The following is a 26621-nucleotide window of genomic DNA, read 5'->3' on the forward strand; positions in this document are numbered from 1 at the left end:
CACAGTGTGTAAAAAGAATACCAAACTGTATATGTTTATCAGTATCACACGAAAATTTTTTAAAACTACACCAACACCGAATGTGTAAAATTACAACAACAAAAAAATATTTATATATATATATAGTGCAGCTGTGCTTCAAGCAGTGCGGCTTAATGAGCGGTGCATGTCTTAGAAATCTATACGTGAAATACTAAATGGATTAAAAACCTCAGCATATATTTTTTCCATTGTTGGCGTGTGCATCTTTTTTCTTCTCATTGCTTCTAGTTTTATTCACTTTTACTCCTTACGTCTATCTATTCAATGGTGGCATTTTTTTCAGCAGAAGTCAGTGTATATTACACACCAAAACAATGTGCTGCTGCCAGAATACAAGATGGGTTGAGTTGCTAAGAATTGCCTATTTCATTTTCAAACTTCCCATTTTTATAATGCGGTGTTCCTTACAATGAAAAGTATGACCTAATATTGTCTGTAATGGTAGACGATTTTTTTTCTTTGACAAAATTGTCACTGTCCAGGAAAATTGTAATTTTACTGAAAATGCAATATGGACTATGGTAGTTTCATCAAAATTCTATTACAGTGCATTCTTTTGAATCCTGAAGGAGAATTCAGTACATAGCTCTCTTTAATGGCAAAATACCTAAATTTGTCACTTTTTGGACTATGGGCTTTTTTTTCCTTCAAAAAAACATTTACTTCTACCTAAAGATCTGACATTGGCAGTCGCGGCTGAGGGAGGCTCTAGGTGAAAAGTGGCCGCATGAAGCCGCCTTTTGTGCTCGGCTCCGAAATAGACGGGACGTGTGAAGTGGCCTAAGTGGCTCCGGAGTCATGAGCTGAGCCCCAACTGGGCCTCTCCCGGCTCGCGGCAGCAAACCCTGCACGCAGCCAGCTCTCCATGAAAGCAATGCTGCCGACCCTCGGTGGATGGCTGGCTGGCCGGCCGGCGCAATAGGACAGGCCGCAGCGAGGCGGCAGTGGCAAGCACAGTTCGCGCAACACTTCCGTCACTGATTCACCATCCAAGAGCTCGAGGAGTCCACCCATCACGGGGATCTTCAACTTCATCCTTCGTGAGCATTACCGTCCACCGCTTTAGTGCAGGGCTATTCAATTAGATTATTCATCGGACAATTAGGGAGGCGTGAAGAGACTATGCTAGGTGGCCATACTTATATAATAAAAAAAATTATCACAGCAAGACGGATGGGGATTACTTACTGGTGTACTTAAAGTAGAAATAAATAATATAAACAAAACACCACGCAATTCCGAGAAATATGGTAGTAGTTTCTCTGAACTAGTCTAACATTAAGAAAAAAAATACTGCAGTTGGATCCAGTTCGACGATAAACACAAACATATTTAACGATCACGGGCCTGTTTGCACTAGCGGAAAAAAAAATTGCTTTGATTTGCAGCAATAAAGGGTTTGTTAGAATATGAGCAACAGCAAAGTTGCTTAAAATAGAGAAACTGCACAGTTATGTTGTTACCAAAAATAATAATTTTGTTTGACATGTATGTTTACGGTAAAATCAAGCTTGTATTATCATTAAAATAGTGCAACAACTTTCTTAATGACGTTAGCTACTATTGCTATAAAAACAAAATTTGTGTCACAAGTTAAACTAAAGTAACTTTAAGGAAATATTAATGCATAAATAAACACAACATATTTTTTAAAACATACAAAAAAATTCGTTTATTTAATGTTAGATGTAAATAATTTTTAAAAAAAATTGTTGGATATTATTTTCTTTGCCATAAAAAAATTGTTTTCACAGTGCGATGAACACTGCACACACATGCAGACTGATTAAAAGTGCAAATAGCGAGACTTTTACATCTGGCCGTCACTAACCACGCTGCGAATATAAAATTAGCATGCAGAAGAATTGGTTACGGGAAAGGCGGCGCGGAAGCAATGGGCTGCGTCTCACCTCGGTCTTACGCAGCACTGTGATTAGAGGCAATATTGATTACTGAACCTGTAAAAAATTAAAAAGCTATTGTTTTGAACTGCGCATGTTTACTCTACGTGAAAATTATAAGCGTAAGACGCATCAACAAACGTCACACAATGAAAGTACTGATTATGATCATCGTGAACGTAGTGTCTTGACGTGAAGACGAAATTTTATCTCATAGCATGTGCATATAGCCGTTATCCAAATGTGGTAAATTACCAGAGAGTAAAAGGATATTAAAAAGTGGGAAATTAAATACTTTTTACGGGATGAAATATCGTTATTTTCCCCCAAGATATTTGAATGAGTTGTGGGTAACATTTTCTCTAATTTTTTCTCCAAGAAATTTTTTTTTGGTGGTAGGGGGGGGGGGGGGGGTTTCCCCCATATGAACGAGTGGTCTCCGCTCTTGGTACGCCCTTTGCGGTCCATCTTGGTGGAGGACCAAATCGGGCTGAAGCAAGCTGTATACCAAGGTTTTCGAACCCTCGTGGTCGGTGGGTTTTTGGAGGATGAAGACATCTTTGAGACAGAGCAAATGCGTGCTCTCTAAGGCTCACAGTCTGCTGACAAAAGTGGCCTACTTGCAACTTTAAGTGTAATTGAAAATTGGAAGTATACGGGCTGATCCATTATATCAATACACGAAGAACTTCTCAATGGATTAGAAAGGTGTTGGACTCGTGGTGGTGTTAGTAGCTAGTTCTTATGCTTGAGGCAGACTCATCCCGATGAGAGACGAAACAGCTCAGACACTAGCCTGACAGAGCTAGTAGAGGTTGGATAGGCCTCGACCCTATCGCTGGTTCCGTGGGTTGTTCTGACCCGGGGCTTTGAGCCAGCAGTGCTTTGGATCAGAACCAATAAGTAGAGACCTGTAAAATTCGCGGTTTCAAATTCCTAAAGGATAGACTCCATGATGCTCTATGCTGATTGGTTACCGAATCGTAACACCTGTTGACTGGAATGATCGTGATTCGCTAATTCTTCTGTTAAAGATTTTTCATTGGCCCAGAGTCCTTCAGATAAACTGTGGCCCAATCACTGAAGCAAAATAATGTTAAAAGTATTTGGACTCTATCCTATCGCGAAATGAATCCGCGAAATTTACAGGTCTCTATAAGAAATTTACAGGTCTCAATAAGAGATATCTTAAAACATAAACAAACCTACTTAGGGTTTAAGCCACGGTAAGTCTATGACTAAGAGGAGTCCACTATTTAACGTATAATGTTCAGCCACGACTCCATGGTTAGATTTAATGTACCTATGTGGACTTGGCGTTTCTTAGCGAGGTAAAAAAAAAACACACACAATAACACACACGCACATCAGGGATACTGAGAAAAGAATCGTGAATGGCTAATGGCAAGCATTTTTCGCGAAAAATAAATTCTGAAAGCTCATCAGACTGCAATATAGTATGCCTGTGCCAACGTTTTCTTCCTTGCAATTGATAACTGTCTGTAAGAGACGCCATTGCCTTATTTGACAGACACTCAGGACGCGTTTCCACTCGCACTGCAGACGATGCTTAAGTGTTTAAATTCTCAGCTAGTATCGACATCTTTGGTCTTCAATAACGACACATCTCACAGTTATCCTAGCAACAGTATAAAAAAAATAGTCTATACGGATCTACTGAAAGGCTCTCAAAATTAAAATATATATTAACATGTCAGTTTTATCTCAATAATTCATTTAAATAAAAAAAAATAGCCAATTTGCATATGCACACAAATAGTAGCTACACATTGTGGAAAATTTTGCTAATTGTTCCTTACAGAGTATCCAGTTTAAATTAAAGTTTTATAATTCATGTTTTCTAAATGATATATTTTTTTGGTTATGGTACTGTTTCTCATAAACACATTTAACTACTAACTTTATATTAATACTTAGTTTACGTTAAAATAACATTTGGACAAGTTTCACGGAACAATTGCTCCTGGGGCAATGTTCCTTGACACTCTACTCACAACTAGGCTTTGAAGTATAAAACCATTGAACAAACCGTCGCTATCAGAAAAACAGGCGGCTACACTTCAAAACCTTTACCTTGAATGTAAACCGCGATTTTGCGTGATTCAAAAAGGGATCTTACTCTTTTGTATATTTACAAAAATAAAGCGAGGGAGTGGTTGGTTATAATTAAATATTTTTACTTAATTTGTTTCCACGCAGTACGGTAACCCTACCACAAAATTTCAGCATTTTCCCGGAGTTAGGTGAAATGTTTGAGCAACGTGCGTATAAGGAAATAAAAGAAAATCCAAACGCTAGTTTAGCTTTAAAATATTTTTAAAAAAAACCTAGCGTCAAACACTGAGCGTTTTTATGCAACTACACATATTGTTCTTCGCAAAAGGACCACATATCTAAAGAAAATGGGTAAGATTTCATATTTGGTATCACATAATCCTAAATAGTGTGTTAAAATAAATCGCAGTAATTACCCATTTGCGCAGCGCTTGGGACGAGAGCATTTTTTAAGCTCACTTACCCAATTACTTCCAAAATGCAAACAATTACATGCGCCCATGCATTCAAAATAACTATACTTATGTTACCGTCCATGAGACGCCGCAGTCACTGCTCCAAAACGTGAGAGAAAATCCACTCGTTTCACTACAACTTAGAATGCTTAAAACATCGCCTAAAATTACAGCACAAATGAACCGAGGTATTAACGAATACACCCGTTTGGAAAGCTAGGTATTTTGTAATGAGAAGCTATGGCCAATCACATTAATCATAATGCAGATAGGAAAATATCTAGCTGGCTAAAAGTAACTTTTTTTAAATTTATTTATTTGGTTGCCTCCTGTTTTCTCCAGTACAAACTAGAAGGGAGTTGTCAATATACAAAATACAAACAAAAAATTAAAACATATAGACAAACACAAATCTTAAATACAAAACATAACCACACTCCTGGATACTACAATCTTTATCTTGGCAATATTATTTAGGTTGCTGATACATCCTAACCACCATACTTGCTGAAATACAAAAACCAACATATTAATATGCTTATACCCTAAGGTATTCTTCAACTGAATAAAAGGATTTTTTTTACCAAATATTTCTTTAGTTCTTGTTTAAACCTATTTAAATGGACAATTTCCTTAATTTCAGTTGGTAATTTATTAATTAATTTGATACTACTGTAGTAGGGTCCTTGTGAAAATAGTTTTGTTCTATGTGTGATTAAATGTAAATCACATCTATTTCTAGTTTGATAACTGTGTATATTACTATTTGATATTACTGTGGAGTTACGCATTGTATAAAGTATAGTATGGAAAATGTACAGGCAAGGAAAAGTCATAATATTTAATTGTTTAAACAATGGTTTACAGTGAGTGCTTTGTGTCTTACCATTTATTATTCTAACTATCTTTTTTTGAATTTTAAACACTTTTTTGAACAGTGATGCGTTTCCCCAAAAAATAATTCCATATGTTAATATAGACTGTACATTTGCAAAGTATAATGCCATTACAACTACATTTGCAAAGTATAATGCCATTACAACTTCTAAAGAGCAGATTTTTTTGATAGTATGTATAACATAGCACATTGAACACAATTTTTTGTATATGGCATTTATATGTATATGCCAATTTAAATTTTTATCTATCTGTAGCCCTAAAAATTTAATATGGTCAGTCATGTTAATTTGTTTACCATTTACAGTAGCAAAATCATGTTTACTGGCTAGACTATTTACTCGTGTAAATTGTAATATAGTGGATTTTGTTAAATTTAGTACTAGTTTATTTTTTATAAACCAATTATTTGCTTCCTCTAGTATAGAATTTACTTTAGTTATTAGTTCGTTTTATTTTCTGCTATTGCTAATATATTTGTGTCATCTGCAAACTTCTGGTTGAAGGCCCTTGTAAAGCCTTAGTTCACGCCAGCGAGCCTAAATAAATTATCGTTGCCTTAGCTTTAGTAATTTTAACTTTATTTTTTAATTATTATTTACTAAAAATTATCAGAACACCAAGACACATAAATAATAACTTCCAAGCTTTAAGTTGTTACGATATAAATATTAGTATACGAGCGATCAGGTCAAGGGGATGAAAACCTAAGCTCAATCATTTTTAACACACGTAGCCCATATACTGGACTAACACATACGCTCTATATATTTACGAAATTCCACCCCCAACGAGGTATAAAGTGGTATATTAATTTTCATAAGACATTTGCGGGAAAAAATAGGCTGGAGATAAGATATTGAGGCTGAATGACAAAACATAACCAACTTGCCTACTTTTTTTTTTTAACCATTTTCCTAAATTACAATAGTTACCGTGTAGGGAACGAGTATTAATATATTCATATATAATACCTATAGAACAATAACAATCGAAACTATTTTATTTCTGCCTACCACTATATGGTGATGATACTGCGAATATCAGTTTATTTAAATCGCGATACAGATACATTTACATGGAGCTAAGTTAAATCAGAACTTTTGTGACGAAAAGGAAAACAAACCCGTCAACAACGGGACCTGTTCCCCATGAACGAGGAATTAGCAGTAACAGTGAATGATAAGCTCTGTTGATTACGTCCCTGCCCTTTGTACACATCGCCCGTCGCTACTACCGACTGAATGATTAAGTGAGGTATTCAGGCGGTGAGCGACGGCTACTCGCGTACTAGTTTATTAATAAAAAAACTATTAGAAGCAGTTGTGACCCCAATGTTTCACATGTCTTAAGAACAAAATGACAAATATAATAACGTCATAATGGCACCCGTCCCACATCCTCATGTAAATAATTAAAAGCTGAAATCTAAAATATTAGACATTAATCCCTGTTTACGCAGTGTGAGTTATTGGTAGTCAAACTTTATCCTGTAAACAGTTCGTGTACATCGCAAGAGAAGCTGTCCTACACTTAGTCTAACTTCAAGCGAAACTATCAACAAACTCTTAATCGGAAGAGTAGTCCCCATCTCGTATGCCCAAACACAAGATCAACAGTCACTTGAAAACGTAAATACCAGACAAGACTGGAATCGTTTGGAAGACTTGAAAGAATTATGCAGTGTCTTTGAAACGTAATTTAAAGCTATGAATTATTTTGAAATACGAAGTACAAATAGGTTCCTGCAGGGAACACGTCACTGATCTAAACACACGAATCAGCCCTATTCGAGTGCTCCTAAAAGCAATGCAGCGCCCATTCATCAACGTCGAATGACTAACGCACGCCATCACTAAAGAACCATTTGAAAAATTACATTATGCATACGATAAATCCATCCTCTTGCAACACTTCACGTCGCCCAACACTGTTATATAAGCTTCCTGAAGGAAAAAAAGTCGGTGCAAGCATGCATAATACGTTAACAAATATCAAGGTCTCCTACGGCAGGTGGCCACGCCGACAAGTCCCAATCTTCGCCGTCTCGGCTCATCCCAACAGCTTCGCCACAAAACAAACAAACAAAATTTAAGCTTATTTAAGAACAAAAACCCAAAATAGAAACAGCATCAAAAGATACAAAAAAAATACTAACGATAATGTGAAACAAATATATTAGAATCCTGACAAGATGCGCAGCAATGCACAGCAAGTATGTACACAAAACAAAAACACGGTATGCAGAACATACCGACGTTTCAAACTCTTTATGACTCGGTGTGACACGCCGAGTTGGTTATTTGTTTTGTTGTCATTACTAAGTATTATTTGAGGGCATTTCCTGAGAATTTTATTCTTATACCACCATTTCTCACCATGTATGTACTAAACGTTTTCGAGCTGTAAAAGGTTCATTATTATGAACAATTGCGTGACATTTAAACGCATTCAGATAATATTTATAACACTTGTTGAAAATAATTACGAAGAAACACAAAATGCAAGCTTGATACGCAAAATTAAAACTGTACGATTTCATTCTCCCATGTTGTTTAATAGTATTTGGTATGCAACGCTTACTAATGCAAATAAATAAAGAGGCTTATACAAGAATGTGAACAACTATTTCCCCATGAGAACGTGAACATTAATACATGAATGTACATAATTAATGATTCATCGATCAATGCGTAAAATGTGTTGAACAGATATCAATGTCAGGTATTCTTACTATACAATAAAAACACTACACCTTTGAGTCAAGCTGGTATAGAACGTTTGAAGTTTACCTGAAAGATTTTTTTCCTTGTAAGGAATATTATAAAAATGTTTACAGATTAACTATATGACGTGCGCCTGAAAAAAATTCACAGAAACTGTGAGCGAGTTATAGTGTGATACGTTTTTCCATAGAAATGTCAAAAGCTGCTTGTTCACATACTCTAGTAGTTTTTTTTTCTGGAGAAAGCGTTAATCGGAGCATGGTGGCACTGTTACTTAAGTTAATTTAGGTTGTTTAGCTTAACATCGAAAACGTGATTTTTCAAAAATAATTTTTTGTGTGTTCTTATTAAATGGCACGAGTACCTACATGAGAAAACACATAGCGTGATTAAATACTATGAATGGAGAGGAGAGTACTGATGAGAGGGTTGCGATTTTACCAATTCACCATTGATATTTTTCTCACATTGAACATAAAATCCACGTCTTTTTCACGCCATTTAACGTCAAAATATGTTTACTATTATGTCTGATGTTAAAACTAAGTGAGAATAACCTAAAACCATACTTAGGAAGTTCTTCTAAAAGTATCCAAGTGACTTATACCAAGTTACCTTTTCATAATTTTCTAAACAAGTATTAAATTATATCAGAGGAAATATATAGTTCAACACTTAAAATCAAACCGCTGAAATACGACCTTGTGCTACGCCGTTCTTGACGGTAGCTTGCCTCTGTGTCTATAAAATGCAAGGATGTTTCAATAAGCCTGAGTTTTCAAAGACATTTCTACAGAAGGCAACAACAGTAATCCAACACGCATCACGCAGTAGATAATTCTAAATCATAAATTGAGCTTGAAAACGTCATCCCTTGAAACATCTTGATTACTACCTAAATAAAAATACGTTCTTCGATACAGTATACTGTAGTACAATTGCGTTTGATTCAAAAATACAACAGCAGGAGCAACCATGATTTTCAAGCTCCTCACCAAAACTGGATGGTCTAAAACGTAGACACTACTAGTACACGAAAAATGTTGTTAAGGAAAAAAAACTGATGAGCAGCTCAAATTAAAGCAAAAACCAGCAACTTACTACAAATTAAAAAAAAATACAAAATTGCTATTCTTTAAACGCTTTTTCTAATTACTTAACGCGTAGAAAGAAAATCCAATTCTAAACTTTTTCAAGTGTTGAGCGCTATTTTCAGCATCGACAAAGGCGATATGCCCAGATATAAATTAGTGGTCTCCCCCCCCCCCCCCCCCCCCACCCCGAAGTGACATCAAACCGCCGTTACCGTTATCAAACCGGAGCAATCGCGGTTTATTTCCAAAGGAACCGGAGAAACATTTTCACGCTACTGCAGGGCGCAGCGACGCGCGCGTGCTCAAGCCTGGGACATTTTCACAATTTTTAACTGTTCGCCGTATCCGTGACAAAGACTCATTCCCTGGGGCATTGTGACCCAGCCAGTGAAGGGGCATTGAGAAAACCCCGCCGTAGGGAGGGGTAGGTACAATGTTGGCATGCCTGGGGTCCCCCGGTCCCCCTGCACCAGGTCCCTCTACCTGCCAGACAGAGCCTACCCTTCTCCCCCTAGTCCATTGTGATGGAGAACCCCCAACCTAGCCCAACACGACATACCCTCGGCTACATCCAGTTTGTCCGTCTGGTCGAGCCTTCGTGCGGGAAGCAAAGCCCTCGCGCCTGGAGGGGGCTGAAATACCGGTCGCCTCCAGACTGGCCAAGTAACCTCAGGCGCGGCTTGCCTAGCCGGCACAGAGCACACCTCTCTCCTTTAGACGAGCTCTAAAGAGGCCTCGCGTTATGCGCTAGGCTTCAGCCATTCCATACCAAAATTATATAAGATAGAGATAGATCTCGCGTTTCTGCTTGACAATACATTTCATAGAAACTACGCATCAAAATCGCTTGTCCTGTGGCTTAACACAAACAAAAAAAAATTGAATACGAGAAAAAAGTTGGTCCAAATGGCAATATTTTTGTGACACCAAAACCTACAAATACTGATACGTTTACCGTTCCTCCCTGGACACGTGGCCAAGGTAATCTGCGCCAGTGCCAACTGTCCCGTTCAGTTTCGTCTGTTCTTTCAGAAAATTGGTGCAAATTTGATGGTGGATAGACAGTGTTTGACATGTCTGAATTGGGAGGGGGGGGGGGGGGTTGTCTAAAAAGCACTGTTGATGGAGTTTGACCTGCCATGACCTGAAGAACTGGAGTTACGCCAGCGCCAGCGCCAGTGCACAATCGACGAACTATAGTCGAACGTTACTCTTGAGACTGTGGTTATGTCGTGCTGCATGCGAAACAGCCCACGCATTCCACAACTGAAGCTTAACTTATTGGTTACCAGCGTGCTTTTACATATAACACTGCTCATAGTGAAATGCTCAAAGTTGTGTAACCAGGTCCAACGAGTCACAACAATTTTAATATAATTAAATTATTATTCTTCATTCTTCGCTTCGGCGAGCTTTGGACCACATCACATCAACTGTTTCCTTCCTTGAACCTTCCGTTTTCTTCAGTACTATACCTACCTATTTTTTGATATATATATATATATATATATATATATATATATATTACGGCCACACAACAAATAAAACAATTCTTTGAATGTAATCGTTTGCATCACAGATAAATGTTTACTACATAACGGACCTCTCTTTACATTCACCAAAAACACGTCCCCGATAGAACTATCTGGTCCACAATAAGCGCTCATTTTGAAATATGCAGTGTTAAACGAGACGACCGTGAACTAATATAAATGCCACGAAAAACAAAAGTTCTATCAATACCAAATAAGGTAGGAATGTGTTATCAGTTTTCAATCAATGATAATATGCCATTGCTTTTGAAATTACACAATTAAATCATATTCACTAGTTTATAAGTATAATTTGACACCATTTAAACTCCAACAATTTATCCTTTCTCGTTCGCTAAAGTTCTGGTATTTTTTTCTTGCGTAGAGGGTGATATTATAGTTTATTAAGTTAAAATACTGGGTGCACTACCTTGTTCATTAGGTCATCCCGTTCGATTTTCCGTAGTTGGTTTCATTAAGTTTAATATTTATTATTTATATTATCATCACGCTTAGTTCCACGCGAAACATTCTAATAAAGATTGAAAAAGAATGTGATTTTTAATGGCGGAAAAAAATAAGCAATCGATAACAACAAAATGCCACCACAGTGTATTAGGTTTATAGAAATAATTGCCAAACTGGAAGCAGACTGACGGCGATGGCATTTTGAAATGTATGTTTCAATCGGCGCAATGTCCATTAGATGTATAGAAAAAATAATTAAAAAATAGATAGTAAAATGCGGTCTGGAAAAAAATCATGTTACTAATCTTATTTTACTCGTCATAAACAAAACAAATAGAAGGATGAAAATAATGTGCTTACGTTCCCACAAGAATTCAATGTTCATGAACGCACACACTTTATGCTTTAAGTTTGAAAACTAAAAAAAAAAACTATAAGCTTCAATACTACAAATGAAAATGCCAACAGAGTCCAAAAATACTTGGCATTTTAAGTCTTTTAATGCACAGTTCTCAGCCTGCTACACAAAAATGTAATCTTAATAAAAAAAATACATCAAATTTTGAGTCTTGGTGCAAAAACAGTTCCTCAGATCCTACATAAAGTTCACGCCATTTCCATTTGCTTGCAGCACATCAAAACGTACCTTTAAAACCTTACACACATTAATGATCCTGTAACACACTGCTCCGGCAATGCAAACACTAACATATACACTTAACTGGAAATAAACACAAGTAATAATTTAAGGTAGCAAAAAAATCACTGAAATTTAACGTTTTCATTGCCTTAATAATCCAGTACATATTCAAAGTAAATACAAATTCTTGTCTCTTCGAGTTTCTAAAATATCATCCGAAAAGTTCCGACTGTTTAGAGCCTGTAAACCAAATTGAGAAAAAATTGTTAGTTTTTTTTAATTGACAGAACAAATTAATAAAAAGCAAAGCAATGTGTTACAGTTGCATTACTGTGCTGCTTAGTGCTTAGAAGCGATTCCCTATTATCCAATGCGTAAAATAGCGTATACAGAATAATGCTACCAGCAAAAGTCTATATTCCGTAAGCAACTACCAAAAAACGTCGTGACTTAGAATGCTTATAAATGTAAGGATAAAATTCTCCCTCTCCCATTATATCACTCACCGCTAAGAATGAAATACTACTAGCTGTACCAACAAGCCATACCAAACCACGGTTAACACTTGTTTTATTAAATGTACGAGTACGTACATTAGAAAAAATACATCGCAGGGAAGTAAAATTTTTTTGAGTTAATTTTAATTTATACTATAGTGAACTCAAAATAAATTAAAATTTACATTACCTTTTTTTTGTAGTAGAGGTGAGAGATGGTTCAACAACCAATGCTGAACCCATAAAACTAAAGCCTGAAACAAAAAAATAAGTATTTAAAGAAATTAATATTACCAAATTAATATATATATGCTAATAAATTTTCAAACGTTCAAATTATTCTCTCCTACGGAAAATCTTAACACAAACTAGTTAATGATAAGGTTACCTTCAAAAATTAAGATTGGGGATTTTTTGTGTTAATTTTATGAATTTGATGAGCTACATAATATAAAAAGATGATAGTGTTTTCACATACAAAACTTTGTGACTACAATACGACACCATAAGCAAGAGGTGGGTGTTACAAGAGTGTACACGCGAGTGAGAAGTGTGACATCATATATTCATTTACATTATACATTTATTTATATCCGTTGCTGAGAAACGTGCTTCTGTGATCAAAAGTGTTTTTTTAAAAATGGTAAACAACTAATAAATACTTGTTTCGTAAGCTCTTCTAACACAAGTGATTAGAGGGGAGAAAAAACTACACTAACAATGAACGGGGAGAGATGGGAACTGAATTCCATTAGATTATTTTTTTATTGAAGCAAAATGATTACAATTCAGTTTAAAATTAAGATTTGGCTTGAGTGCAAAAGTCATAATATTGATTTATGTATTTATGCTCAATATTATTATTTTTTATTTTTAGTGCAAATTTGGCAATATAGTTTATCACGTGAGAAAAATCACCTACGTATTTATTAGGCTATATTAATGTAAGTACTACTTATGATTAAGGGGATACATAGGTATTAAAATTAATATTAACTACCATTATTTTCATATTATTTTTGATAAAGTTAGTTAAATTTTCTCTCTGTGTAAAAGAAACTGAGCAGCGGTAAAAGCCAAATAAACTTATGAACTCAAAGAAACCTTTGGACAATCGCAAAAAGATATTGTTTTATTGAAAACCTATTTACAAGCACTTTAAAACTTTAATTAGTTAATTTGAAGTGTTTCAAAACAATCTTGTTTTTAATGTACTTAAAAAAGCAATACCAAATGTGGAAAACTAAATTTTCCTAATAGAGAAAAAAATGTGTAATTCTTTGATACCAATGATTTTTTTGAGAACCTATGACTGATTTTTTACAAACGTCATGTGTCACATGAGGCCATAATGCTCTATAGTCATGTCCACAACCTTCTCTTTCATTTCGTTAACAACGGTATTTAGAGAATACCAGGTTATGTTTAGTGTTTAGTGCAGCTGAAAGAAAAGACTAGTGTTGAAATATGACGCTAGTTAGTGATTTCCCCCCACACAAGTGATTTTGGGAAGCCATAGAAAACTGAAATCAGGTTGGCCGGACTGGAATTTTAATTCGGCCCTTCGACGTACGAGTTTGGTGTGATCGCAATAGCGCGACCTGACACAAATAATATATTTTTGAAATCAATAATCATGTTTGGCACATTTGCACTGTATGGGCCAAACGTCTTGCAGGCTGAAAATGAGGGGTGCGGAGTATGACCTTGATAAAGGAGGGGGGGACACCTACTCGCGCAGCTTAGTGCCGTAGTAAAAACATCGTTTACGCTGACTCAGTTAACACAGAAATTCATGCTAGCATGCTATGGTTGCAAAACTATAGTGATTTACAGTGTGAAGAGAAAATAAAGTTTAACAGTGCACTGTTGAAGCTTGAAAGATTTTAAAATAAAAGCAACTGCAAAATTTATCCACGGGATACAAAGCGATACATGACAAGCCAAGACAAGAATCGAATTACACTCACATCTATTCTAGCTATTAAATGACTCTCATTCGTACACGTCCTTGCGGTTTTTGTAAGACAAATAATAAACGATCTGCCTATCCGTGGCATGTGGCATGGACGTGTGAAGAATGCACTTGTTTCAGTTCTGGGACACCAAGGAGATCGGCGTTTCTTTCCCGGCGGAGTCGAACCCGGACATTTTGCAAGTGTGAACGTGGCGAACGTTGCCGTGGTCGGTGGGTTTCCTCTGTGAACTCCCGTTTACCTACCCATTAACTTGTCAATGCTCCATTTAAAACTTACCACCCCTTATTTTCACTATTTTACTTATCCATTCAAAGCTCCGACAGGCATCACAACGCATAGTGCTTTGTTAAACACGCTCTACACGGCTTATACTGACTTTCTAAAACTGTCCTGAAAACGGTAAACCACCGCACTACCAACTTGTCATGAAAACAATGTTCGCAGGCTTTCACGGCCATCGTCTGAAGTAGCTTGGCTTCTGGGTTATAGCCGCGTCCTGGCGAATAATTCACCGACGTTTCGGTCGACATTGCAGTCGCCATCATCAGGGAGCAGTTACCTACTACTCCCTGATGATGACGACTGCAATTTCGACCGAAACGTCAGTGAATTATTCGCGGCTACAACCCAGAAGCCAAGCTACTTTTTCATGAAAACCCCAGGTGTGCCGCGGCCTCCTCCGGGTTCCCTGCCGCGCTCACTGAGTTCAGACAGAGTATCAAGGAATTAATAATTCCGAATTATCAATGCGATCATATTTTCAAATTCTACCGGATATACGTGTATCACTGCAGGAAACGTTTGAAGCGATCAACAGTATTTTTGTTAACAGCCAGTATACAGCTATAACGCTACCCGAGCCGATCACATTACGATAACCTGCCAGCCCACAACCAGGGAGGGCAGCCGCCGAAACGTTTGGCACGGAAAGTATCCGAGTCAGCAGCACTACAAAGTTCGCGGACGAGTGTGTCCCTACTAGAAAGAATTACTATTTTCATCCCGTCTCAGGTGCATCTCAAATTATGGTGCAGTCATATTTAATTTTTAAAGTTTTTGTTTTTAGGTTTAGATACTATGCTTTTTTCCAAATAAGTATTTAATTTCAATTAAACAGAATTTTCTTAAACCTGATTCAACATTTATGTATGTGGTTAATGTAGAGCAAGTGAAATGACAAGAAACCTTTTACTACCCCCCCCCCCCCCCCCCCCCCCCCCGCCGGTTGTTTGTTTCGGTTTGACGCGCGATTAAATACATGTTCCCGTCACGTCTGCCGCGCTATTGTGATTACAGCTTAAAGCGCCACCTCGCCCCAGAATTACGACAGTTTGTGCCGACAACTCAAATATTTGAAGGCATTCCAGTTTCTGGACTAGCACTCCGAGGAACGGAGGTCCGCTGGCTTTCTTCTCGCGGCGGATTGGAGGGCGGAAACCCCCGCGGCCCAACGACCACGTTCAGGTGAAGAAGAAATAAAAGAGCGTGTGTGTGGGGGGGGGGGGGGAAGTAGGGGGAAGACAACAAAAGGCGCGCAAGGCCCTACAGAGCGGGCTGGCAGCTGCTCTTCCTGGACTACCGCAACATGCGCGCGCTGGCGGCTGGACGGATGAGGGTGTGAGCTGTTTTGTTTGTGGGCAGCCCAGAGACCGCGCGCAACGCGGCCTGGCGCTGGGTCCAGGCTTCCCCGAACCCTGACCAAAAACTAACAGCTAAATGACGCATGCCAATTGGAAACACAATATTCCCGACGAGCCCCGCCTACCCGGCTACACATGCGGTGTGCAGAGCTTAGCGAAAAACCACGCGATTTCAAAAACTACTCAAGATATCCGAGTGGGGTCTGTTTGCGGAAAGCATTTCAGAATTCGCCGAGGGTCAAAAAGTAATTTTGCTTCCGGATTAAGTTTATAAACTGTATTTTCAGAAGAGTTAAAATTGCTCAAAAGCGTGTTTTCAGAGTATTTTGTGGCATAAAACAACCGGTACAAATTATTAAAAGTACTCAAGGAACTTTCATTACACCTTTATATTAATTTCTCCTCCATATAATATTACGGTTACCTTACAAATTGCTTAGTTGTCCTATGCATGACGAGACAACTGCGCGACAGTTCAGCAAACTGCGCTTAGAGGCAATACCACGTTAGAAGCAACAGCGAGCGTCGCGCTAATCATCTCGCCTCCCTAACATCAAACACCCATGACAAGGCGGGCCAGTTAAAAAATTGAATTTATACAGATGTAAATTACAGTTTCGTATTGGAGCTAAATGATCATTCCATTAAACTACCTACCGAGAGGAAAGATAAAACTGAAATACGGCATCTTGATTTCAAAAGATTTTTGGGCATAACAATTGTTTATCGTTCGGAAAGTTGATAATTTCATTTATATGGCACAATTTTGTAAATTTTAACGCGATACCTCCATTGCATAATGTTCTGTCATAACTAATAACAGATATTTACTAAGTGGAATATAATTGGTGTAAAAAAGCGCGAAAATGTTTGTAACTGTTATCACTGGGGCGACATATTACTAATTATACAGAATGTCCATAAAAGAATGTCCCAGTTTCAATTGTATTTTAAAACAGTTTAATTTTTACTATTTACAAACAAATCATACATCAAATTGAAGGTAAACTAACCTAGTTATTTTTTACAAATTTCAATATCTACACCTATAGTAATACGGCATACATCCAACCTAAAGTCCAATTCTTCCCACACTTTGGTTAACACGTCCGGAGTAATAAAAGCAATAGCCTCTTCAATTCCGTCTCAACTCTGGCTAATCATTAGGTAGCGGTGGAAGGTAGACACAATCTTTTATAAAGCCCCAAACGAGAAAATGGCATGACGTTACTTCAGGTGAACATGGAGGCCAGCCGAAAATAGCTCTGTAGTCTAGACCATTACGACCAATCCAACGGTCAGGGACTTAAACAATTACACTTAAACGAAACGCACGTTGAACTTAAATCACAGATTCACTCTTAGCAAATAGCAGAACACAAAACGCTTTACTCTCAGGAGTCGCCATTTTGCGTAGGTGGGGCTGCAAACGAGAAAACAACAAAGTAGTACTTGCGCATGCGCTAATCCTTAATTTTTATGCCATTGAATATCAAGACACTAAAATAGACTAATAAGACAATATTTTATTAAAATTATAAATGTATTAAAAAGCCCTAGATCCTGAACACAAAGATTGCTTAGGAGAACCTCTCATGATATAGTTCGGGACAAAACTAAATTTCTTTGGTTTTATACTATGTGGTTGGTAGTGTTAGAATAATTAGTGACCTGTTTCAGAGAGAGAGAGAAAAAAAAGATATTATTTTTAACTTGGGAATGAAATTACTTTAACTTCTATACTCCTACACTAGCTCCAGCGTTATGACGAAGTTCCTTGTTGACCAAAGATGGAACAGCAACGCACAGAGTACGTCATTCTACTTCCTGTTTATCTTGCGCATCGTCTGCTCGCAGTTTGGAGCTCACGCAAGCCATGATTTGACGTCACGTGTCGCAAATTACTCGTGGAAGCGAGTTCATGGACCGTCTAGGGTGGACTAAGAAAGTGAACGTCGGAATACTACCGCTAATGAAATGCTGCTACATCGGAATGATATCATGTCCAGAAGATGCTTAAGAAAAATCATGAGCGAATGTTCAAATAAAATGCAGTCCCATACTTTGAGGTGTGCAAGCGCTATATTGTTTACATTACACCCAAACGGAAGGTATCCCGTTACTTTAGGAGCATAATGAGCATGACAATGTGACGAGTTTCAAGGCTGCGCGTTGCCGGAATATGATTGCGGCATGAAACCAGTACATCAAAATATTTAATAGAGATGCTACGCCAAAGAATCACGCATCAAACACGTACACAGACAATAAGTACTAATTAACAAATGAAAATATTTACGAATATAACCGAGTTGCATCTCAAATCTCTTCCCTTGTAACAAAACCACCGTAAAACCGATAAGGGCAGTGAAAAGGCAAAACTTAGATATATACTTCGCAACACATACAAAATTAGTTATGACAACTAAACCTTATTCCTGTTTCAAAAGTCAAGTGTGCAAAATTTCAGACATCGGATAAACGATGCGCTAACAATGAAATGGCGAAATATCATCAAGAGTAATTAAATTCTGATTTAATGGTTAACTGCATCAAAATCTCACCTAGACAGTGATATTCCTCGTGTTTCAAAGGCCAAGTGTGCAAAGTTTCATTGTAATCGGAGGAATGGTTTAGTAACACATAAGAGAGACAAATAAACATGTGTGTGTGTGTGTGTGTGTGTATATATATATATATATATCAGTATGTATGTATGACGATAAAATCCACACCGTTTGACAGATCACCATTAAAATTGCCACATTGAAGTGTTTTTTTTACATGGAGAAGGTTTTTATATCTTTTTTTTTTTGTAACTCGCTGCTAGATGGCGCTGCAGCACATCGACTTTTAAACCATTTAACCATCGCCATGAAATTTGGTATACATAGATATTTAAACACGGAGAATATTTTAGCGATATCCATTTTGCTCTAACTTGTCACTAGATGGCGCTGAAGCACATCAACTTCCAAACCGTTCAACCGATCGCCATGGGTAAACAGAAAATCATAGGTCATAGAAATATAAACAACCATTATGTGTCATTTCTCTATGTCCACCACACTGTCATACAGCGCTATCCATTTTCCTTTAACTCGCGGACAGTATACCCTGTGTTCAGCTCGAGCAATGCCGGGTACTGCAGCTATAAACAAATGAAAGTATCTAGCAGCTCTGTCTTGCAAATTCTTCAATGTGATACGAAACATATTTACACAGTAACAAAAAGCCTAGTAAGTACGAACAAACACAAAGTAATGTTTCTCGCATAGGTACTAATATGCACAGCACAACCGGATGATTAGCAATTGTGAATGTGCCTGTCCCTGACCCAACATATCTTCCTCTGAATATCCCCAGTTTTTGTCTACGTTGACTATTTCGGGTTTTCCCCGCTGTTAGCCGCCTTGCGTACTCGATCACGAGCCTCTCAGCTACTCAAATTGGACCCTAGCCACAGACGGCAACAACGCGATGATGTGGCAGAGACTAGCGACGCAGAAATTTAGAGTTCCCTGACCACAACCCCTCCCCCCCCCCTCCACCACCGGACAAACTCAACAGCAATCGATTCTGCTGCCAAATGCGACCACAACCAACGCACAGCTCGTAACGATCCGTAACACGCACGAGGGCAGGGAACTTCTCGGAAAACTGAGGAAAAAGGAAAGTAAGCACAGTTATTGACTCTCGGGTAAAACCCACTACTAATGTAAATCGAAGAGTGCAGAGAGCTTTCTATCCCCATCTCCCGAACTAACATTACCAGGTCATTGTCAATCGCAGTGTCTGGCCCCCGACAAGTTATTAATTTATTTCATAAACGCGATTTCTGACTAATAATTTCCAAAGACTTTATCAGTGCCGAATTCGTTCGGGACGTCTACTATAGGAGCCTGATAGAACAAAACTCGAAAGATCATTTTACCACAGTATAAATAGCATTATGGTTCGATGAACAGGGAATTGAAAGGTAGAGGAACCGAGATTACTGAGATTACTGCTAGGAAACTCAGGCGACAAATCAGGACTCTTGGATCTATTGGCGACAATATCGTGCGTGAGAAGTGACCGTTATAAGTGTCTGTCCTCAAAGCGCGAACAAAATAAGATGCTTTATCTCTCGTTAACGGAAATAGAATGATAAATAAGAAACGTCGACGGGGCAAGCATTCGCGATCGCTAAGGGTTTGACGAGATCTAACTTCATAAAACAAATATTTTAAAACTATCAACTTTTTTTAAATATTTCGAAATTCACACTTAGTTAATGGAAAAGTAAATACTTTCTAAAAGTATGCATAGTACATTGTCACAAATTGAAACTGCCATTGCCATTGGAAAAAATGTATCCACCCATCCATCATGTGATATCGAAATTATTTTTCAATGAACTCGGAAATTCCGTGGATTAAATTACTACTTGCAATCTGTTGTTTACTTCGGAGGTACTATTTTATTATTGCCCGTAAATGCTCAAAGTGGTTTAAAACTGAACATTGGGCTAGTGTTTGCAGGATGTAAGGCGTATTGCACAACAGTTATTCCTCGATGACTCCAGTAATATGGTTAGGGTCATCATCTCACTGATAGTAATATTCGTCATCCATGCCCAGCTTCTGCACGCTAGGGCTCAGATTATGCTTTCTTGTCTACTAAACTATCTTGACTTTCGAGGTTGAGCCGCGTCCAAGTGGTAAATCGTACCGACGTTTCGCTCAGCATTGCAGCAGCCATCATCAGGATTCAGAGATTGATTCTGAAAGCCAAGATTGTTTATTTCTGCTTCAATTTGCTTCAATTTAATTTTCCAGATGCATCTATTAAGTGAATACCTGACCCAGTTGGCGACATACAACCCCATACCATTATGCTTCCACTCCATATTTACTGTAGGCTGCAAGTTTTTACATCTTTCTCCACACAGTAATTTTTTTAATGAATCAAATGAAACGATTTTTACTTATCAGTAATACCAGTCACAAAATCTCTGGGGCTTACTGATGTACTACTTTGCAAAATACAGCACTATTTTTATTTGTGTTTTGCTAATTCATCCAGCTAGTCTAACTCTGTATAACACTAGTCTTGCCGTCTTACTTTATCGGTGCTGATGTTCTCGATTGCATATTCTACATCAGATCGCAATACAGGATTAGAAACACGGGGATTTGCTGCACCATCTCTCTTTTCGCCGAGTCCGCTTCTTGATTTATTTCAATCACAGAACTAGTTCTGTACTTATGGATAATAGGTACTAGCTACTGTCGCTCGTGGCATTCCTGTGGTTTAGAAATCTTTCCGTCCGTACGCAGATGCATAATCTTTAGGTGGATGATGTCAGACACTCAAGTTAACACGGAATCTTGCACTAGATACGTTTCCACATAGATTGTACGCATAAAATTCAAAATTATGTAAGAAGTGGACGTATATTGTTGAGTTAATGTTTCTGAATACTTTCACGAACACGTCTTACTTATTACTATTTCGAAACAATGAAACACATTTTGCATAATGTTCGCAGTTTGACTGACGTCTGGTAATAGGCCACAAAGAGGAAGGGCACTGAACATATTCTAATAAACTACTAGTGTTTTTGGTGTCAAGGGTAAATAAATTACGCTAAATAATATTACAAAATACAAAAAATTTCACCGACATAAAAATCTGGCAACGCTGCGAACCTGTACATATAAAACATGACAAGGTTTCAGAAATAGTTCCGTATCGCTGCAGGTTCCCCGAGACAGAGACACGTCACGTGGCCGACACTCCGACATGTAATGGCTCCAGCCCAATCCCCAGCGTGACTCATGATTTAGAGCGCTGGTGGTTGGAGGCCCACTTAAACCAGATTCCAAGTGGTCCCGTCGTCTTCAGCATTCCTCAGAAGTAACTTACTGCGGCAATAGTAGTGGCACTATGCTAAATTTCGTAACAACGCACAATTTGTTTATTTTAATTCTTTTATTGCCAACTTCTTACACTTTAAGCCTTCTTTTTAAATTAACCATTTGACCATATACCGTTATAAACTTACAACAATACTAAGCTTAACTTATGTAACTTAAAAACTGAAATTAATTCTTTATAAACGTACAAAGAACATAACGAACATAAGTAGTAAACGCAAAAAAAATTGACTTAAATGAAATACAATAACAGAACAGAAAGAACCCACACACACTACTTCAAAAACGGCCGTACAAAAAGTTAAGTTAGTAGTTACTAATGACCGATATATTATAAACATATAGCAATAGTATCTGCAACGAATAACACTGCGATTCTTATAGCATGGCAATAAACTTATGCAAAGTGTAGGAGTAGTTACTACCTCCAATAAAAATGTTTTACTTAGCATTAAGGTGAAATTTAAAACTGAACTTAAAAATGCAATATGTACGAATGTTTCTTACGAAGTTGGATATATGAGGACGGCTCGACAAAATTACTTCTAAGCAAATTAATTCCGTGTCGCCAGAAGAATCTCAAAACAGAAAGGACACTATTATAATTATTGAACTCTAAAGACGGTAGCAAATACTATTATTCGCCTACACGAAATGGGTGTGTTCAGAGAAATAATTCATTTCGTAAGATTCGCGAATTAAGTCGAACTCGGCGCGTCTACGCGAAACAGATTAAATAAAAATAAAAAAAACTTCGCGCAAGCAGGCGCGGAAGAATCGCGCATCGCGGAAGGAACGGACCAGAACAGAACCAGCACCTGGCACACAAAAACAATCCGTCCCGGAGGCCAACAAATTTATTGAACTGCCCAAGCGGTGCGTTAAATTGCCATTTTTCCCGCGGGTCAGACAGACAGGCGTGCAGCCACGGGGGTTGTTGATTGCACTCGCCCGACAGGTTTAGCGGTAAAGGGAGGAGGGGAAGGGTGGTTGGGGTGGAACCGGGAACTTGGGGACAGCGAGGGCGAGTCCACGGCGAGTTGCCAATAACACGCTACTGCGATACGGGAGAGCTGTTACCCACAACCTGCCTCCTGGCACGAGGTGATGCCCCCCCCCCCCCCTTCTGCACCTTTTCACAAATCACTACGCAACGTTTTTTCATCCACTATAATCGACCCTTTCCAAGCCATTCTTCAAACATAACCTCCTAGCTGCAAAGGAGCAGCACCTTTTCTAAGCCAGCCCTTCCAACCAGTTCTCGGTTCCCACCTTGGAAATTCACGTGCCCGAATAACATGAGAAGAGTCGCCACATATAATTCCGGTGCTATAAAAAAATCCCCAACCCCCTTCCCCTTTTTTCTCCATAAATAGAAAAATTTTACGAGTCTCGGAGTTATATAGCTTGTAAAGCTTGTAAATAACACAGAAACAGGAATTAATACTGACTCTTCAGCTAAACAGTAAGAACATTACTACACAAGTCAGTTTGTTTGTCATTACTATTAACTAATGAATATTTCTGCATATTGCATCTTGCATTTATAGAAGGGTCACAAAGTTTCACACAAGATATTTAATAAATGTTATTTTGGAGCTATAAAAGGCTACGCAAGTGATTACAATTACAAACACCTGCGTGACGTTTTACAGCTATTACGTATGCTTTAATAAATATTTGTCAAAAACATTTCTGAGACGAAACACAATATTCAAGAGCGCTCTTGTAGGTAGTAATGACACCTACAATGTGCATGAAATCCCTATTGTTGAAACGTGATTTCTAGGACGAAACAAGACTTTATATTTCTGCCCGTTTTTGAAGCAGTTGTGGCGGGGGGGGGGGGGGGGGGGGGGGGGTGTATTTCTGTTCTATTATTGTATTTCATTTATATCAATTTTTTGTATGTTTATTACTCATATTCGTTATGTTCTACACGTGTTTATAAAGTATGAATGTTAGTTTTTAAGTTAGATAAGTTAAGCTTAGTATTGTTGTAAGTTTATAAAGGTATTTGCAAAATCTGCAATGTCAAGATTAAAAGATGCTCTTGGGGTGAAAGATACAAAACCAAATGGTCCGAACTTAATTTTCATCAAACTGAAATCCAAATACTGTCCATAAACATTTTCAAGTTCTCGGTAGTATAATTTCAGACACATCACCAATTGCTTGGTTTGCTTCCACCGAGGAAGTCTTCAAATTCACTCGCTACTCGCTTTCCATCGCTGTGTATTATTTAATTGGTCGTAAAAATTGAAAAAGAAAAAAAGAATAACGAATTTGGTAAGAATTTGATATATTGGCGATGCTTCATTTAAAAGGTTAAAAATTATCTTGAAGAAAACTTATGTCTGGTACTTATTCAGGTGGATCACTCCCAGCTTCTTCGTTGAATTTTCTCGGTTTAATTTCGCACGTATCCAGTACAGTAAAGAAAAATCCTACAACTTGAACTATTCTGCGGGCAGTTTAAGGGGCTCACATTTACCCCCTCAACACACACTGACCTACAGAGAGAGCCACGCAAAGAGCGCCCTAGATGACACAGGCACACGACCCAGACGTTTACGTCCTTGTTCCTCCACGTCGTCCAAATTTCCATCCTGCCAGAAAGAAAAGGATTTCCGTAGGAGATGTTGGCACTAGGCCTATTCTAGACGCTCGCAAAAAATAAACATTAGATAAGACGGGAGGGAATGCTAACAGGTGGTAAAACGCTATTCTCACGAGGGGAAAAAATTCTTGTTTGAAGAAGCTGTGTTTGCAATCCAGCGGCTGTCGCTTATCGTGCGTGCAAAAGAACCCACATGTGCGATGAGACTCTACACATGACCTGACTGCATTTCTAGTGGCTAAGGGAGGAGGCAGTAATAAAATCTAACTTCAATCTTGGCCTCACCCACCACGTTATACTTTTAACATAAAGGAAATGTTAAAAAATGAAACTAAACAAGTAAGATCGCATACATTACTTACCTATGAAAACACAGATGACTTCTCGCGAGTGAACATCGCGCAATTAGTCAACCAAAAAGTTATGAATGAAGTAATGACTTTTACAAATAGCAGCTTAGGTGTAATATCTGGCGACAAAACTCGCGACAAAACATTACATGCAATGCTTTTGCTGTTTAAAACATGTAGTGATTGCTGCAAAACGAACACAACATGAAAATTCAATAAACCCATTCGATGGGTGGGGCCGAGCATTCCGATAAGCTCGTCAAATTGCCTGTGCAGTCCTCTATCGACGGTGATCGATATCTCGATATAAAAAACTGACTTGCACGTTATTGCCCACAGCTGAAGCCATTTGATGAGTATTTAATGAATGTGTATCACAAAAGTGTAAAAAAGAAATGAAGGAGAAATATTATTTTAAAAAATCTAACATTTTTACTAAAATAATATTCCGAATAAACAGGATTTTGATATTAATTATAGCACAGCTTGATTAAGAAACATAAATTAGATATTTTAGAACTCTTGACACGATTTCATTTTTAAAAAAAAAATCAAGCGCAACTACCTGTATTCAGTAACAAAATTTCAGGACTTAAATCTAATTCGCCCTTCCAACACACGTATTCAAAAGTTAAAGGTCAAGAGATAGTCGCTTCCATCAAACCAACATAGTGTAAAATATCTGTATTTCGATACATCACAAGAAAATAATTGGCAAAATCAATCGTGATCAACAAGGAAAAAACAGTATTAATCGTGTGGTCAAAGGAACAAATTATACAACTTTTCTCATGGTTGACTACATTCAAGCACAGCTTACTTTAGAGGTGCGTTATACTGTCAATTTTGTTTGAGAGCAGAGAAATAAATGTTAGTTTAAGTGATACGATTTGTTTCTAAGATACACAAAAAATGTTTACTATGCTGGCGCGAAATCGACTCGAAGCAGCCTTATTTAGAAATACGAACTTATCACCTACAGAGAAAAACTCCTTTCATCTGGCCGATAATGTGCCAACAAAAAAAAAGAGGCACCGACGCGCCGGCTAGGCGGGCGATAGCGGTCGCCACTTCGGTATCTTTCTCGGTCGATGTCGTCACGCACATTGATATAGCCTGCGCCAATTGACGGTTTCCACACTTCTCTATCAACGAGTACCACATACCTGCCTTTTACCCGCATGCACAATTATATAAAGTGCTGTCCAGAATCCAGATAATCTGGACATTTTGGAATCGATAAAATCGATTTTTACCATAGCTCAACTGACTGAATCATATAACAAAACTTTTATATTGCCTACCAGGGTACAAATATGGTGAGCAGAGCTTCAGACAAAACCACGCGATTTGAAAAATTCTTATCACCGATTGGTGTCTGCTTACGATATAAACATTTAAGGCGCCCGTCTAGTCGGGGTGTATGTGTGTTAGTGAGACAAGATGATAAGAGCGACGCTCCCTGATGCTTCTAGCGCGGTATGGGATCGTCCATTAATCACGTGAGGCTCGAAAGGGGGGGGGGGGAGGGGGGGAGGGAAAAATCACGAAGTGTAGAGAGATATCACGTGTATTTTTTTTTTTCGCCCGATTTCTACTAAACTGAAAAGCGATGCGTGACCTTGACTCGCCGTAGCCAGGCAACAATATCCCCGCCCGCCGCAACATGAACCACCTGGCTCGGCTTGCCAGTCGCTAGTAAGACTGTGATTTTGGCACCGAATACATGCGTAAATCACATATAAGCCTTTCCTTTATTATTTTTATGCCAGTGAGAATAAAA

At 38.1% G+C, this 26621-nt stretch overlaps 1 protein-coding gene across 2 annotated transcripts in view; it reads right to left on the bottom strand.

The window, feature by feature from the left end:
- The window catches only part of LOC134531751 (insulin-like growth factor 2 mRNA-binding protein 2), a 226233-nt gene that overhangs the window by 174526 nt on the left and 25086 nt on the right, over positions 1 to 26621 (bottom strand). For both annotated transcript variants that reach the window (XM_063367625.1, XM_063367626.1), the window contains exon 2: positions 12519 to 12582. In XM_063367625.1, coding sequence (XP_063223695.1) covers positions 12519 to 12582 — 64 coding nt within the window. The remainder of the gene's footprint in view (positions 1 to 12518; positions 12583 to 26621) is intronic.

Source organism: Bacillus rossius, chromosome 5, assembly GCF_032445375.1.
Source record: "Bacillus rossius redtenbacheri isolate Brsri chromosome 5, Brsri_v3, whole genome shotgun sequence".
NCBI classification, from domain to species: Eukaryota; Metazoa; Arthropoda; class Insecta; order Phasmatodea; family Bacillidae; genus Bacillus; species Bacillus rossius.